At 35.4% G+C, this 16,770-nt stretch overlaps 1 protein-coding gene across 1 annotated transcript; it reads right to left on the reverse strand.

The window, feature by feature from the left end:
- Positions 1 to 9,798: 9,798 nt before the first annotated feature.
- Positions 9,799 to 11,397, reverse strand: LOC141680179 (uncharacterized). Its single transcript, XM_074486475.1, has 2 exons — positions 11,021 to 11,397; positions 9,799 to 10,900 (listed from the first exon to the last, which is right to left on the reverse strand). Exons 1-2 carry the CDS (start codon positions 11,395 to 11,397, stop codon positions 9,799 to 9,801), a joined length of 1,479 nt encoding a protein of 492 aa, XP_074342576.1.
- Between the last annotated feature and the right edge of the window lie 5,373 nt (positions 11,398 to 16,770).

Below are 16,770 nucleotides of genomic sequence, written 5' to 3' on the forward strand. Positions count from 1 at the left end.
GGTGATTCCAGCATGGCGTAATTTAGCTTGCAGTTCTTCACAAAGTCCACCATCTTGTGATAGTCCACTGATTGCTGAATACCCTTATTGACCAATGCAGTGAAATTGTTCTTGTAATAACCCCAATTTTTGGAATTTTTGAAACCCTTATGAATAGTGTTTTGCTGATTATGCTGAATAAGAAAACTTTTCATGCCACACTATGTAGGGGCTCTTTTATTGATCTTCTGGGATATTATTAGTACTCTATATGATAAATAAGTGTATGTAAAGATCGTCGGAATCCAAATTCGAACACTTTGATTTTTTCCCGAAAATCTACCAGATACAAAAAGAATTGAGTATAAGGTAACATAATAAAAAGGATTTAAATTCAAGGATTAAAAGAGAGGATCATGAAAGAAATATAATGTATTGAGAAAGGTTAAAGAAACCTAAGTAATAAGATCCCGGGTATGATCCCTCAAACGATAAACGAAAACGAAAGTTAAGCGAACCGTATAACAGATCAGCGGTCATTAAGCAAGCAATTAAGAGTTAATCAAGGAGGTTAGGGATGATGATGTCATCAAACCAACAAGAAGAGGACAAGTGTGGAGGGTGACATCACATGATGACCAAAGCATGACATAAGGGAAAGAAGTGTGGTTGATTTATAACCACACAATTTTTCATGGTTAAAAATGATTAAAACAAAACAAAAGTCAACCAACCAAGGCAAATCAAAACAAATCACAAAAAACACAAAAGCTCTTCCCTTTTCTTCATCAAGCTCTCGGCCAAAATAAACACAGCAACTTCAAACTGCCATATCTCCTTCAATACTCACTCAAATATTGTGTTCTATAGCTCGTTGGAAAGGTATTGACATGACCTACAACTCTTGTTCACAAGTCTCGTCTAAATAAGCATGGTAAGACCCTCATTTTTACAGTGCTTTCAATCGGACTTTTAGAAACTTTAAAGCCTAACTTTGTGTTCTTGATTTCTTTGGAAAGATCAAGCTTGTAGGAGGCTCCATAAGGCTTCCTAGTAACTTTTCACCCTCCAAGAAAGGTATAAATCTTCACACCCTTTAGTAATAAGTTTGAATGTTGAAGTTTGGAGATGGTTTGGATGGATGAGTAGTAATTTGAATGATAAGCATGATTCGAGCTTAATTGTTAAGTAGTTTAGTTAAATTTGGAGATGTTATAATATATGATTGGATTGAGATCCTTGAGCTTATTATGACTGAAATCATTAGCATTGATGTGTATCTTGAGTTGTTTTTGATTGATAGTTGGATTGATATGATTTGGAATGGTAAAAATTTGGGAAATCGCGTAAACATAGCTGTCGTAATGTCCGATTTACTTTAGACTGTTTTTGCTCTTAACATCAGGACCCGAGAACTCCCTGTTAGGTTTTTACCATTGCCATGATTAGATAGTTCATGTTACGAGCTTCGTTTTGATATGTGGTTCGTTTGAATCCGATGTACGGTTTAGGAGAAACGACCGTTTTAAGTAACGGCGTTTCGCGACCGAACCATTACCCCTTGCCTTATTTTGAAACCTTGGTTAAGGACCTTAAATGACTAATTGGGGTATGAAACATTTATGTAAAGTGTATTAGGAATTTGATAAGGTACTCGCGAAAGAATCGCCTTAAAAACCTTAATGGTTAATTTATTAAAAATGGTGGAGCCGAGGGTACTCGAGCGACTTAAGAGAATCAGTAAGCGCAAAGCGAGCGTTAGAGTCTAATTTGGTTAAAGTATAGATTTACAAGTGACTTTGGTTTAATTCCAACTTATATGTTGTTTATAGGTTACCAGACTCGCCCCAAGCCATTTATAACCCCCAGTCGCTCAGGCAAGTTTTCTACCCGTATAACTGTTGTTGTGATGTATATGTGTATATGCATGATCTTGTGATAAATGCATATTTGTTATTAGCAAATTCTTGCGATATATTGTAGCATGTGATATGGTATATATGCATGCCTGTTTCGTATTCTTGATTTATATATCTGTTGGTTCAAATGCTTATTAGTTGCATAATACCTATGTTAGAGATAAGCAGTAGTGGCGTTTACCCTTAGTATAGGGGACCCAAAGGTGAACATTTTTCTAAACCGGGAGTCGATGTTCCCGAGTATAATATATATATATATATATATATTTATATATATGTATAGATATAGTTTTCAAAACTATTAATCGAATAAGTTTTATTCGATAACTTTATTAATGAATATTATTTGGAATATTCATTCGAGGACTTATGACTCCGCTCATTTTATTTAATGAATATTATTTGGAATATTCATTCGAGGACTTGTGACTCCACTTATTTTATTTAATAAATATTATTTTGAATATTCATTCGAGGAATTATGACTCCTCTTATTTTATTTAATGAATATTATTTTGAATATTCATTCGAGGACTTATGACTCCGCTTCTTTACTAAATAATATTCTTTATTTTATTAAAGAATAATATTTCGATAATCAAACTTATTTTCGATTATTCAAATAAAGATCATACTTTCGTATAAGTATATCTTTGGTTATTAATATTCATTTCAAGTATGAGTTTTAAAACTTCTACTTCAATTATTTTTATAAAGATTATTCTTTATGGGAATATTATTTAAATAATAATATTCAGATATTTTCTAATATATTGGGACTGATTTATTTTATTAAATCAGCATTACTCCAAACATTCTTAAAAATGTTTTCGAGTCTTCAAAATGATTTTTAAAAGTTAGGGCGGATCCCAAAACTCATTTTCAAATTTAAGATCTTCCTTTCGAAGGGGATTTAAATACTCGCTCAAAACCTGGGGCATCCGGCTCTGTGGTGTATTTTACATTCGCAACGTGGTTGCTGTTTTGAGAAAACAATTTGATTACTTGCCCAACGTTCGGGAAGTAAGTCCATCTAATTGAGTCGGCATAAGCGACAGGCCGGGGTACGGTCTATCAAAGTGTAAGTGGCTGGGTGGCAGTCCATCAACGCGTAAGAGGCCGGACGACGGTCCAGCACAAGGTCCTTATGTGGCCAGGGTGATGACCGGTGGGGGATTCATCCATCTACTAGTAGAAAAGGTTACTTATTGGTAACTTTTCCTGATCAGCAAGATATCAGGTTTATGCCAAGGTTTTCTCCTTTCCAAATTCATTGGATATTGCAACTCTGTTTATAATTTTCATAACAGAGGTTTTCAAGGAGTGTATAAAATGTTTATATATATAGGTGTGTATATATATATCAGGACTTAATGAAGTATCTCGTAACTTCATTATTTATAATGATATTTCAAAGATTGAATCTATTCAAGTCTTATCTTGTAGTCTCATCAGTGTGATGAACTTTTGAAACTAATTATAACTTGAATGGTGGTAGTTCAAGTAGTATTCGGAAAAGATATAAGTATACACTACTAGAAATTTGTCGATAGACATCGCTTATTAGCCGATGTCTATTTAAAATCCAAGCGATATCTTTGCATGCGATGAGAAAGGTAGGTGCATTACACATCGCTTATTTGCCGATGTCTATACACAGTTTAGACATCGTTTTTCTTAACAATGTGATGTATTTTTCTTCAATGTATACCTTCACTATGGTTTCAGTTATTCATTCATATGTCATGTATATCATTTTAAACTTATCACATATAAAGCAATATGATACATTAACATCGAAAAACTTGTTAAACTGATGTGTAACTTAACATATTACATCAGTCTTTTATCAGAAGCAATGTCGTACCTTTCTTTTTTTAATGGAACTGATGTCTTTGTGTGTGTTTAACATCAGTTCTTTTAAAATGTGATATCTATTATATTATTTTACATCAGTCATTTCTTGTGAGCTGATATATGTGCCTGCTTATGACATCAGTTTATTGAATGAAATATCTTATTTGACTACATTTTACATCAGTTATTTTGTTCATGAAGTGATGTTTGTTTATTTTTTATATTCATGAATCCCCTGTTTCAATCAAATGCCCAACACCCAAACAAGAGTCATCCAAAAACATACCAACTGCCATTTTACCATTCCAAAACTAACCAAACCAAAACAAACGCAAAAATAAACATACATTCATTAATTTACCATAGATTATACCATTTACGTACATATATCCACCACCAACCAAACTTCATAATCCAAACAAACTACATAACTGCAATAGCAAGTACTAGACATCCACCATCGATCATTTACATAGTTCATCCCAAACAGAAATTTACCAACTAAAGTTCCCCCATTATATTTATCAACAAAAACCACTAGTAGCTCTTACAAATTCTTACAAATTCAGTCTACATAAAGGAGCTGCAGATTAGGCCTTTTTATAAGAAGGACTCGATATGGCTAAGAGTCTCACATCGAACCTCGTCCAGCTCAGCCTTGGCAACAGTCACCTTTCGATTCTTTTTCGACCACTGAAAAGTGTAACACACAGGAATTAGTAACAATGAATTCTACCACAAATTATATGTACACCAGTTATATCAAGAATGAATTAAGCAAAAAAATATACCTTTTTGATAAATGTCATTTCATTATCTATGGCAATTTCTTTCATATACCACATAACAACATAGCCGCATTCAATTCCACCGGGCTGTTTGGGGCATCCCTATTTAATTCAAAAAACTCAGACCAATTAATAAGTAAATTAATGCCCCTATCTAACCGAAAAAACTCTGACTAATAAGTAAATTAATGCCCCTGGTTCTTACGGTAACATATCTGATAGTCGGTGCTTTATTTCCCCTTCCGGCCTAAATATTGAACGCAATCACAGCCCTGTCATCTTAGCAGTATCAATAACACAAATTGATTGATATCTCAATAATGAAAATAATCACTCGAAATTAAATGCAAATACCTTGATATTGCTTTTTCCAACTCGGGATAGGTAGTTGAACGAGGCAGAGGATTGAGTATGAAAACCTCGCCCGCCCAAATCACAACCAATATCCAATGGCAGCTATTTTTTATAAATATTTATAATAAACAGAATTAATATCAGAATCATATCATTTTGAATTTCATGCTTATAAATAAATAAATAAAGCGATTTATAATAAATCTGAAGACATTTTTTATGTACTTACTTGCTATTATGTGGCATAAAAAAGAGACGATCAGGATTACCCTCTTTAAATCGACTAACCAAATTATCTTCAAAATTGTTGTTCAAGGTAAACGAGACTCCGGGATCACAGAAAGCAAATTGCTCCAAATTTTCATTTTCACAAACCATGCAATGCAAGTATCTGCATTGCAAATAAAATGAAATTATAAAAAAAACAAGAATATAAATGCAGAAATTATCAACAAGAAGACAAGACAATAATTAAAAAATTTATACTACTCACACCATGTATGCAGAAATTGCTGCTTGGCCAATCATTTTAAACTCAAGCAAAGCAATTATGTTTTCATGCAAAATGAAAATTCTTTTCTCAACACCAAACACCTCCGCATCGCACAGGATTTGAATGGAGTTTCCAGTGGACTTCATGAATGTCGTTGCATGTTTATACAACAATCGAAAGCGCTTCGGAACATTTTTATTGATTTCCATATTCTCGAATAAGGACTGAACCTTATGCAAATCAGTTAAAGGATCCTTCCCTTTCCTTTTACTTTTCTGAAAATATTATCAAATTTATTAAAACAAATATAGAGTTAATATAATAGTGCGAGATCCAATAAAACATAGATGTAAAAATATATACCGCGGTAGCAGGGGCATCTGGGAATATGATTAAGTCGCGGGGCCATGAGACGTAGGAGCCAACAGCCTGCTCTACTGTTTCAATCTCACCGACTACCGGAACAGGAATCTTGGCTTGTCCTTGGATTGGCCCATCCACTGAGACACGAGCACAACCAGGCTGCATTGACAATCCGTGAATATATTTGTTCATGTCATCATCGTCAAACAACAAGCCAAATGCCACCTTATTTTCTATTGTGCCCACAGCCAACTCACATTTTCGTGGACCAGCCTACACACATATATATATTTAACGAGTAACTATGACGAATGCTTGAATAATGTCGAGCTAAATTAAATAAATGTGCTTGTTATTTTACCTTGTTCTCTGATGGAAAAGGATCCATTTGATCATCAACTATTTGAGCATCACAACTTGCTTTTTCCGAAACCAGAGGAGATGAAATATTTGCTTTACTGAGTAAGCCCTTCAGTTCAGCCAACTCCTACCTTGTCTTCTCCATTTCCTTTGCCATCTCTTGCTTGGCCTTCTCCAACTCTGCATCCCTCTCACAATCCCGGGCCAATAGCTCAGCTTTGGTTATTCTACTTCTTTTTCCATTTGGTAAATTAAAGAAAATTGATGGGCTAATAAAGCCTCCAACTCCTCGAACCCTCCCCGAATGTTCGGGAGTTTGCAAGGCCGTAGTTAACACATCTTGACTCCCAGAAGGAATGAATTCCCCCTTACTTTACAGCTCCAGTAAATTCTCCTGTCATGAGAATGTTAACATATAAATCAAAACTGAATGAACCTCCTCATAAAAATAATAAAATTAGAACTGAATTGAATTGCATTAAAAAAATTAACGTTGCTTGTTAAATACTCACAATTCTTTTCCCTATTTCAGCTAGCTCTGGATCAACCTCCTCATCATCAAGTTTTCCCTTACGAGCCTTGTGCCACATAAGAGCCCGATCAGGTTCTTCATCGAGAGCCAAGGTTCTTTCTTTTGCTGATTAAAATCAAAAAATATTAAAACAACAATATATGTAGAATGCAACTATTTAAGTTCAATGCTTAAACAGAGGTTACCTCTTCTTCTAACAATCCAACATAACCCTTTCTAGATGTGCGGTGAGGATATTTTCGATTGCTCACCCGCTCCATTTGTTTTTCACTAAGTGACTACAACAAACATTTTAAATAATATTAACATGCTATTTTTCCTAAAATATTTGTAATACATAAAAATATCAGTTCACAACATAAATAAAACACAGATATAAACACACGATCGATCTCTTTCGCGTATACCTTCCATGTCGAGGTAGTCCTTTCAGCAACAAGATTTTTCCAAGCCTCCTTACCAACAAAAGCATACTTCACTGGAGGCTTTCGTAGTTTCTTCTTCTGTCCAAGATACGGCTTAACATAATCCCTTGTTAAATTTGCTTTAAAATTTCTCCACTTTGCTCCTGCAGACCTGATCAGCCCCTTCTGAAGTTGCTTGGGGACTTTAAATGTCTCCTGAAACCAATGTTATGCTCTACATGAGTACAAGAAAATGCAAAATTTACAAAGTGCATAAGAAATTTCTTATTTATATACCTTCACATCGATCCATATTTTCTCCTTTAGTTCATCGGGTACCTTTGACCAGTTAGGATAATCAATCGGAATCATCATCCTAGCTAACATTCCGGTGTAGGACTGTAGACTGTGCCTTGCATTCCCGACTGGAACTCCATGTGCATTGCACGATACCTTTGTTTTCTTTCCCTGCGCCTTCCTCACCACCACTTTGTGCATAGCGGAAACCCCTCGGGCAGATCCATACCTTTTCTTTGTAGTTTCGGAAGTAGTGACTATTGCCTTCGTGTCTTCCATAGAATCCACATTTTCATCTTGAGGTTCTGTTTCCGGCTCCAAGCTTTTATCCACCTCCTCATCTGACTTGTCTTGTACTTTAGATATTTGTTTTTTATTTGCCATTTATCTTTTTCAATCTGAAAATGAAACATATATTTCATTAGTCACAAGCATATATAAATAGTTATAGACAGTCATAACTAAACTAGTGAAGTATGCATACATAAACAGTTATAAACAGTTATAAACAGTCAGACACGATGACTATATACATTCATAAACAGTCATAAACATACGAAAATTCAAATAATATCATTAGGCATAAACAATGCTAAACAGTTACAAAAAAGGAGATACATGACTGCAAATAATATTGTCACTTCTTAACCCAAGTGCCCTTAATATTTTCTCTAATATTTTTTACAACATCTTTACGGACATCACATATAGGAATTTGGCAGCAGAATGGGGGATTTTCCATGGTTGTGTCTCCTAAATCATCGTCGTTATACACATCTTAGTAGTCTCAAGTTGTAGAGGTTAATACAACGGACCACTTGGCATCCACCAGATCTTCAATATAATAAACTTGCTTTACTTGATCCATAGACACATATTTATCTCTCTTGTGGCCTTGTCGACTTAGATCGACAAGTGTGAACCCAAGATCATCCACCTTAATTCCCTTGTCATTATCTGCCCAATTACATAAAAATAACGGGGCTTTGAATGCATGATAATCTAGCTCCCATATTTCTAAGATAACACCGTAAAATGTCAAGTCACTTTCTACAGGGTTCAAATCTTTAGCGCTAGACACTTGGACAGTTTTAGCAACTAAAGACACTCCGCTGTTTTGAACAACCCTCACACCGTCTCGCTCTTTTGTAAAGTATCGGACCCCGTCTACTAGATAAGCTTCGTAAGTTAAAACTGAAAATGATGGTTTTCCGGCTATCCATCTTATTGTCTCTGAAACTCCTCCAGGATTCTCCTCCATTTCCCTACTAACCTACACATTTTCAGAAACAAAATACTTCTAAATTCCATATTACTACAGAGCAAATAAATTAGGCACAAATGAAACTAAAAAAATACTAACTTTTTCTAGAAACCAATCGGCAAAAAGGTGATTGTGCTCTCTCAAGAGCCAATGAACACTTTTCTTTTTTTCTTGATGGATTCCCTCTAGATACTCCTTATGCATTCTAACAGAAATTATATAATCATTAACTAGCCAGTAAATATATAATTTATATATTAATTGAACAGCCACAAAATTAATAAATTCTTACGAAATATATGGTTGTACTTCAATGTTGTTTAGAAGAACATGTAAATGAGCTTCATCCCGCTCTTTTTCATCGATTGATTTCATTGTCACAACAGATAATGGACCACTTAACTTGCCTTCATCTTTACGAAGACCAGCAGTGGTGCAAGCTTGCTTGACAAACTCTTGGCAGAATTCTACTGATTCTTCTCCCAGATAGCATTCAGCTATACAGCCTTCGGGGTAATAACGGTTGCGTACGTAACTCTTCAACACCTTATTAAACCTCTTAAATGCATACATCCATCTATAAAATACCAGCCCACATAACCATAATTCCCGAACCAAGTGCACTATGAGATGTAACATTATATCAAAAAATGATGCAAGAAAGATTTTTTCCAACTCACACAAAGTTACTATTACATCTGATTGCAATTTATCTAGTTTCGATACGTCTACAACTTTGCTGCACAAAGCATTAAAAAAGAAACACAACCTAATTATGGTGACCCTGACTTTTTTTGGAAGTACCGCACGAATTGCAATAGGAAGCAGTTGTTGGAGTAAGATGTGGCAGTCGTGGGACTTCATCCCAAACATCTTTAATTCTTCCATGGAAACACAGTTTTTAATGTTTGATGCGTGTCCATAAGGAAGTTTCATGTGCATTAACGATGACAACATTTTCTTTTTTTCTGCCTTGGACAAATTAAAAATCGAAGGGGGTAAGTAGGTTTTTTTTTCTCCTTTTTGTGGAGCTAGATCAGCCCTAACCCCCATGTCAATCATGTCAAGACGAGAAGCTTCACTATCTTTAGACTTAGATTTCATATTTAGTAGTGTGCCGATCAAGCTATCACACACGTTCTTCTCGACGTGCATGACATCTAAACAATGACGGACATGGTGAAACTTTCAATATTCTAATTCGAAAAAAACCGACTTTTTCTTCCATGGACAATCAACCTTCTTTGACTTCCTTACTTCCTTCCCAAACTGAAATTTAATTTTATCTTGCTGCAATAAAACCTCTTCTCCAGAGAGAGGTTGACGTGCCTGCCCTAATTCTTGTTGTCCATTAAAAGCGGCATTTTGCTTCCTATATGGATGATTCCTAGCCAAGTAACGCCGATGGCCTTGGTAACACATCTTCCTGCTATGGCTTAAATACTTGGCAACTATATCATCAGCGCATACTGGACAACACATATAACCTTTATTAACGTGTCCGGACAGATTTCCATATGCAGGAAAGTCATTTATTGTCCACAATAAAATTGCTTTTAAAGTGAAATATGACTTGGTGTATGCATCATAAACATTTGGTTCACCTTCTTCCCACAACTTCTTTAAATCATCGATTAAAGGCTGTAAATATACGTCAACGTCATTGCCAGGCTCATGTGGACCGGAAACTAAAATTGTTAGCATCATAAATTTCCTCTTCATACATAACCACGGAGGAAGATTATAAGTCACTAATACTATTGGCCAACAAGAGTATCTATTGGTTAGACCGTTAGTATGTGGGTTTATACCATCTGCAGACAACGCCAAACAAATATTTCGTGCATCACTACCGAAGGCAGGCCACCTATAGTCGATATTTCTCCAAGAAGGAGAGTCGGCTGGATGCCGCATCTTTCCGTCTTCTATTCGCTGGTTTGAGTGCCAGGTCATTAGTTCAGATGTAGAAGGAGATTTAAATATCCGTTTGAATCTCGGTATAATTGGAAAATACCACATTACTTTAGCAGGAACATTAATCCTTATTTTACCATCCTTTCCTAACTTCCAGCGAGATAAACGACACTTAGGATACTCGGAAGCATCAACGTTTACCCCCCGATACAGTATGCAATTGTTTGGATATGAGTGATATTTTATGTATTCTAGGCCCAAGTCAGATAAGGTTTTCTTGGCTTCATATGCATTAGGTGGCATCACATTGTCCTTAGGAAGGAGAGAGCCAACGGTAGACAGCAAATCGTTAAAGGCACTATCACTAATTCCGAACCTAGATTTCCAATTGTGCAATTTTAGTATTGACTTCAACTTGGTACATTCACTACCCTCATACAAAGGTTGTTCAGCATCAGCCACAAATCTCCTAAACTGATATGACTAATTATTGTACTCACTCGAATTATATGCAGCATCACAAACATTGACTATTTCTGATGCAAGGCCAGGGGAAGGTATCGGTGCGCGGGCAGACGTAGGTGCAGGGGTAGGCGTAGATGCAGGGGTCGGAGCATTTCTATTAACTGATGACCTACTTGCAGACCCTTGTGTATGCCAAATCCAATCAAGGTACCCCAGACTAAAACCATTTTCATATAAATGTCCCCTGATAATCTTAACTGCAAATTTTTTGAAGTTAGCACATCTTTTACAGGGGCAGGGGATTCTTTTAGGATCACTAGCATTTTCCTCGGCAAATATCAAAAACTCTTCAACCCCGATTTCATAGTCAAGTGTGTCTCTATCTTTGAAAATCCAAGATTTGTCCATGCTATTCTCAAACTACCTGATTGTCAAATAACATATTAATTTACTATATACTATAGTACATTTACTACCTAGTATAATCAATATAAAATTCCTATATTCACTCATAAACCATGCTATTTACAACGACAAGCCCCAAACACACATATATTTACAAACTACACAAACACAAATATATACAAGCACTTGTTATTACATGTAAATTCGTATTTTAACTTCACAGGGTCTATAAAATATAAAAAAATACAAAAATTTCTAAGAGGACAATTTGCAAACAGTTTTAGACAAATAACTACACATACAACTACACATGCAACAACTACACATTTCAATTTCACATGCATACATACAACTACACAAATGTATACATGCAGCCCAAACAAATATAAATAGATATGTAAAGAAGAATATACCAAACAAAGTAATCTCCAAAATCCCAAAAAACTAACTCCGAAGCCCAAAATCCAACTTAACTCCAAGCTCCGAGCTTTAAGCTTTAACAAACCCTTAGCTCCAAGATTTAAGCTCCAACAAACTCTACTCCTCACCTTAAACTTCAATGAACACACTTCACTCCTTAATCTTCGAATCTGTCACAAAAATTGAAACAAATGAGAAAAAAGAACATTTGAAAGTAAGAGATGAGTTGAAGAAATTGAGAGCTTTAATTGGAGATTGAAAGTCTAATCGGAAATTGAATACATTTGAGAGTTCTAGGTTTAGCTATGAGCAGTCGAGAGAAAGGGGGAATGAGGTGAGTGTTTTGTCTGAAAATGCAAAACCCGTTTTGTTTTGTAATTTTTGTTTTTGTTTTGATTTTGATTTATTTTTAATTTTATGTTATAATCTTATTATAGTGAATGAGTGATATGCGGGAGGGGAAATATACTAAGGGGGGAAAGGAAAATATTTGGCTAAGGGCGGGGAACAAAAGGGAGAAGCAGCGGGCTCTAATTTTTTAAAATTGAGCTTAGACATCGGTTTATATGTCAACCGATGTTAAAAGTGAATTGGACATCGGTTTATATGTTAACTGATGTAATGTAGTTTTTAAAAGAACAACTTAGACATCGCTATACTGAAAAGTTGATGTAAACATACTAAAAAGACATCACTTATTTTTTATGTGATGTAAAAAACGTTTTTAACATCAGTGACATTTCTGACTGATGTCTAATGTGCGATGTCTAATGCTGATTTTCTAGTAGTGATATTGGAGTATCTTGTAACTTCATCTTTTAAACTTATATCTAGTTAATGATTATCTTATGCATGACAAAGATTTTTAGAAAAACGTTGAGACGAGGTTGGATATATGAGATCACCTTGCAACGATATTTTTATACAGTTATAAACTGGAACTCTGTGTATATTATACATGTCAGAGGATTTCAAAGATTGTGAAAAGTATATATGTACATATACTGAATATTTTGCGACTTGGTCGCGTTAAGATATCAGCTTGGTTCATTTCTTCTTGACCAAGACTTTCATGAGTACTATGAGAATGCTTATATATTGTTAATCATTATACATATTATTTTGGTGGGCTTGTTGCTCACCCTTGCTTTCTTCTTTCATCACACAACAACAGATAGAAAAGATGAACAGGACCAAGCTCCCAATTCGCGAGCGGATAGGAAACGTTCCGCAGTTTCCTATAGGCGTTGATGTCGCTGTAGCTGAGGTAGGAACTACCAATAGGCTAGGATTTCAACTTTTGATGTACCAGACTTATGTATCTTTATTAAATGTAATAATGGCAAAGAAATGTAAATCTATTCAGAAACCCTTTTAAGGTGTAATGGCATAGAATTTTGGAATAAAATGACTCGTGTTATTTTTGGATATTCATCTCTGAGACTATAACTTGTGGTGTGTGTGTTTATTGTGTGGTCACAGTACAGAGTAGTTGATTGTTTATTAAGATTGGGTGTTATTAAGGGAAATGGAACTCGTGACGACCCGGATCCCCGACCCCGGATTTGGGGGTGTTACAGTTCTTCTCATAAATGAACCCAGTTTGAGACATAATCTTTACTACATGGGCCATTGTTAGAGAAAGAAAGCTTGAAGAGAAAGAGAATATTTGCTTGAGAGAGAATGAGATAAAAGCAGTTGAATTTGAGAATGATAAAAGAAAATAATTGGAATAAAATAAGCTTGTGTACTATCTCAAAAATAACTGACAAAAATAATAAAGAAAAGTAAATTAACCAATCGAAATTTCCTAAAATAGCCGTTTAAAAATTAACTGTAAAAATTCCACCCATTATCTGTCGTGTAATGCTTACAAACTGTAAGTATACTCGATGGATAATGTTCAGGGAATTAACGGCTGAGATTTAGAAAATTCGACGGATGAGGATAAACTGATATCCGTCGAGAAATAAAGTATTCCAGAAAAATAATTGACTTTTATTAGCAAGTAGTATATCGACGGATGACTAAACTCGAAGGATAAGGGTCATCCTTCGAGATGCAAATTTTGACTTAGCCAAAAATTTCATCCAAGATTTAAAGATCAATTAAATTTATGGCTGCATTACAACTTGCAAAATAACTCAGATAAATTTAAGAGTAATTAAGCATACCTAACTCACTTACCAACCTTAAAAAGGTTGATTCATCCAGTGGCTTGGTAAAGATATCTGCAAGTTGCTTCTCACTGGGAACAAAATATAATTCCACAGTACCATTCATCACATGTTCCCTTATGAAATGGTACTTGATGTCTATGTGCTTTGTCCTTGAATGTTGCACTGGATTTTCAGTGATGGCAATTGCACTTGTGTTATCACAGAAAATAGGAATCCTCTCAACTTGCAAACCATAGTCTAGCAATTGATTTTTCATCCATAAAATCTGTGCACAGCAACTGCCAGCAGCAATATATTCAGCTTCAGCTGTAGAAGTAGAAACTGAATTTTGCTTTTTACTGAACCAGGACACAAGCTTGTTTCCTAGAAATTGACAAGTTCCTGTTGTGCTTTTTCTATCAATTCTACAACCAGCATAATCTGCATCTGAATAACCAATTAGATCAAAACCAGAATCTCTAGGGTACCAAATGCCAAGTTTTGGTGTTCCCTTGAGATATCTGAAAATTCTCTTAATGGCTATCAAGTGAGATTCTCTAGGATCAGCCTGAAATCTAGCACATAAACATGTAGCAAATATTATATCTGGCCTACTAGCTGTTAAGTACAGAAGTGAGCCAACCATGCCTCTATAACTTGAAATATCCACAGACTTTTCAGTAGTGTTTAATTCAAGCTTAGTTGCAGTGGCCATGGGAGTTTTTGCAGATGTGCAATCCATTAGATCAAACTTCTTTAAAAGATCAAAAATATATTTAGTTTGACTAATGAATATTCCATCACTAATTTGCTTAACTTGTAAACGAAGAAAGTAAGTTAGTTCTACCATCATACTCATTTCATACTTACTTTGCATCAATTTGGTAAACTTTTTGCAAAGTTTCCCATCTGTAGAGCCAAAAATAATATCATCTACATATATTTGAACAAGTATACTAGAGCCATTAACATTTCTGAAAAATAAAGTTTTATCTACAGTACCTCTTGTGAAATGATTTTCCAAAAGGAACTTTGATAAAGTGTCATACCAGGCCCTAGGTGCTTGCTTCAATCCATAAAGTGCTTTCAGAAGATAATAAACATATTCTGGAAAATTTGGATCTTCAAAACCAGGAGGTTGACTAACATACACTTCTTCCCCCAAATCTCCATTTAGAAAGGCACTTTTGACATCCATTTGATAGACTTTGAAATTGGCATGGGCTGCATAGGCTAAGAAGATTCTGATGGATTCAAGTCTTGTAACAGGAGCAAAAGTTTCATCAAAATCTATTCCCTCTTGCTGACAATAGCCCTTAGCAACCAATCTAGCTTTGTTCCTGACTACTATGCCATTTTCATCCATCTTGTTTCTAAATACCCATTTGGTGTCTATTGGATTCTTTCCTTTAGGCTTGGGTACCAGCTTTCATACATTATTCCTTTCAAATTGGTTCAGCTCCTCCTGCATAGCTAAAATCCAATCAGGATCCAACAAAGCTTCTTCTACCTTCTTTGGTTCTTCCTTTGACAGAAAGCTGCTGTATAGACATTCTTCATGAGTTGCTCTTCTTGTTTGAACTCTAGTAGAAACATCACCAATGATAAGCTCAAAGGGGTGATCTTTTGTCCATTTCCTTTGTTGAGGTAGATTAGCTCTAGATGAAGAGGCCTCATGATTGTCTTGATGTGTGATTGAGTTTTGATTGCTAGAAACTCCCCCTGAGTTTGTGGATCTTTGATTTGAGAAAGGAGAATTTTCTGTAGGTGATCTGTCTTGACCTCCTGCTCCTTTTGATAACCCGATGGATGGTGAATTTTGAGTATCGATGGATGAGGCAGGTTGCCTTCCGACAAATAACACAGATTGCCTTCCGACGGATGAAGCATTATGCAACTCGATGGATGTTGAGTTTTGTGCTTCATTGGTGGTAGATTTGTCTGCATTATCCTTAGACACTGTTTCTTGATCACTCTCATCATCACTTTCATCACTAACCATCTCAACATTGTCGAATTTGAGGCTCTCATGGTAATCTCCATCTTCCAGTCCTTCAATCTTTTTATCATCAAATACAACATGTATAGATTCCACAACAATGTTGGTTCTTAGATTGTAGACTCTATATGCTTTACCAACAACATATCCAACAAAAATTCCTTCATCTGCTTTAGCATCAAACTTCCCATGTTGATCAGTTTGATTTCTCAGGATATAGCATTTGCAGCCAAAGACATGAAGAAAGTTTAGAGTTGGCTTCTTATTCTTGAAAAATTGATAGGGAGTCATGCATCTTGCTTGATTAATGAGAGAAATATTCTGAGTGTAGCATGCAGTATTTACAGCTTCAGCCCAGAAATATGTTGGAAGTTTAGATTCTTCAAGCATTGTCCTTGCAGCTTCAATAAGTGATCTGTTCTTTCTTTCCACTACTTCATTCTGTTATGGAGTCCTTGCTGCTGAAAACTCATGCAAGATCCCATTTTCCTCACAAAATGCTCTCATGACATAGTTCTTGAACTCAGTTCCATTGTCACTCCTGATTCTTCTAACTTTGAAATCAGGATGATTGTTAACTTGCCTTATGTGATTGATGATGATTTCACTAGCCTCATCTTTAGACTTTAGGAAATATGTCCAAGAGAACTTTGAGAAATCATCTACAATTACTAGGCAAAATCTTTTCCTTGATATTGACAATACATTGACTGGTCCAAACAAATCCATGTGAAGCAGTTGTAAAGGCTCTTCAATTGCTGAATCAAGTTTCTTCCTGAATGATGCTTTGATCTGCTT

Source organism: Apium graveolens, chromosome 8 (genome assembly GCF_009905375.1).
Source record: "Apium graveolens cultivar Ventura chromosome 8, ASM990537v1, whole genome shotgun sequence".
NCBI classification, from domain to species: domain Eukaryota; kingdom Viridiplantae; phylum Streptophyta; class Magnoliopsida; order Apiales; family Apiaceae; genus Apium; species Apium graveolens.

Excerpts from the sequence above, each read along its gene's own strand:
- LOC141680179 (XM_074486475.1), bottom strand. The coding sequence starts at position 11,397 with ATGGACAAATCTTGGATTTTCAAAGATAGAGACACACTTGACTATGAA. Across the intron at positions 10,901-11,020 it reads GCTGCATATAATTCGAGTGA|GTTCGGAATTAGTGATAGTG; the intron begins GTACAATAATTA and ends TTGGAAATCTAG.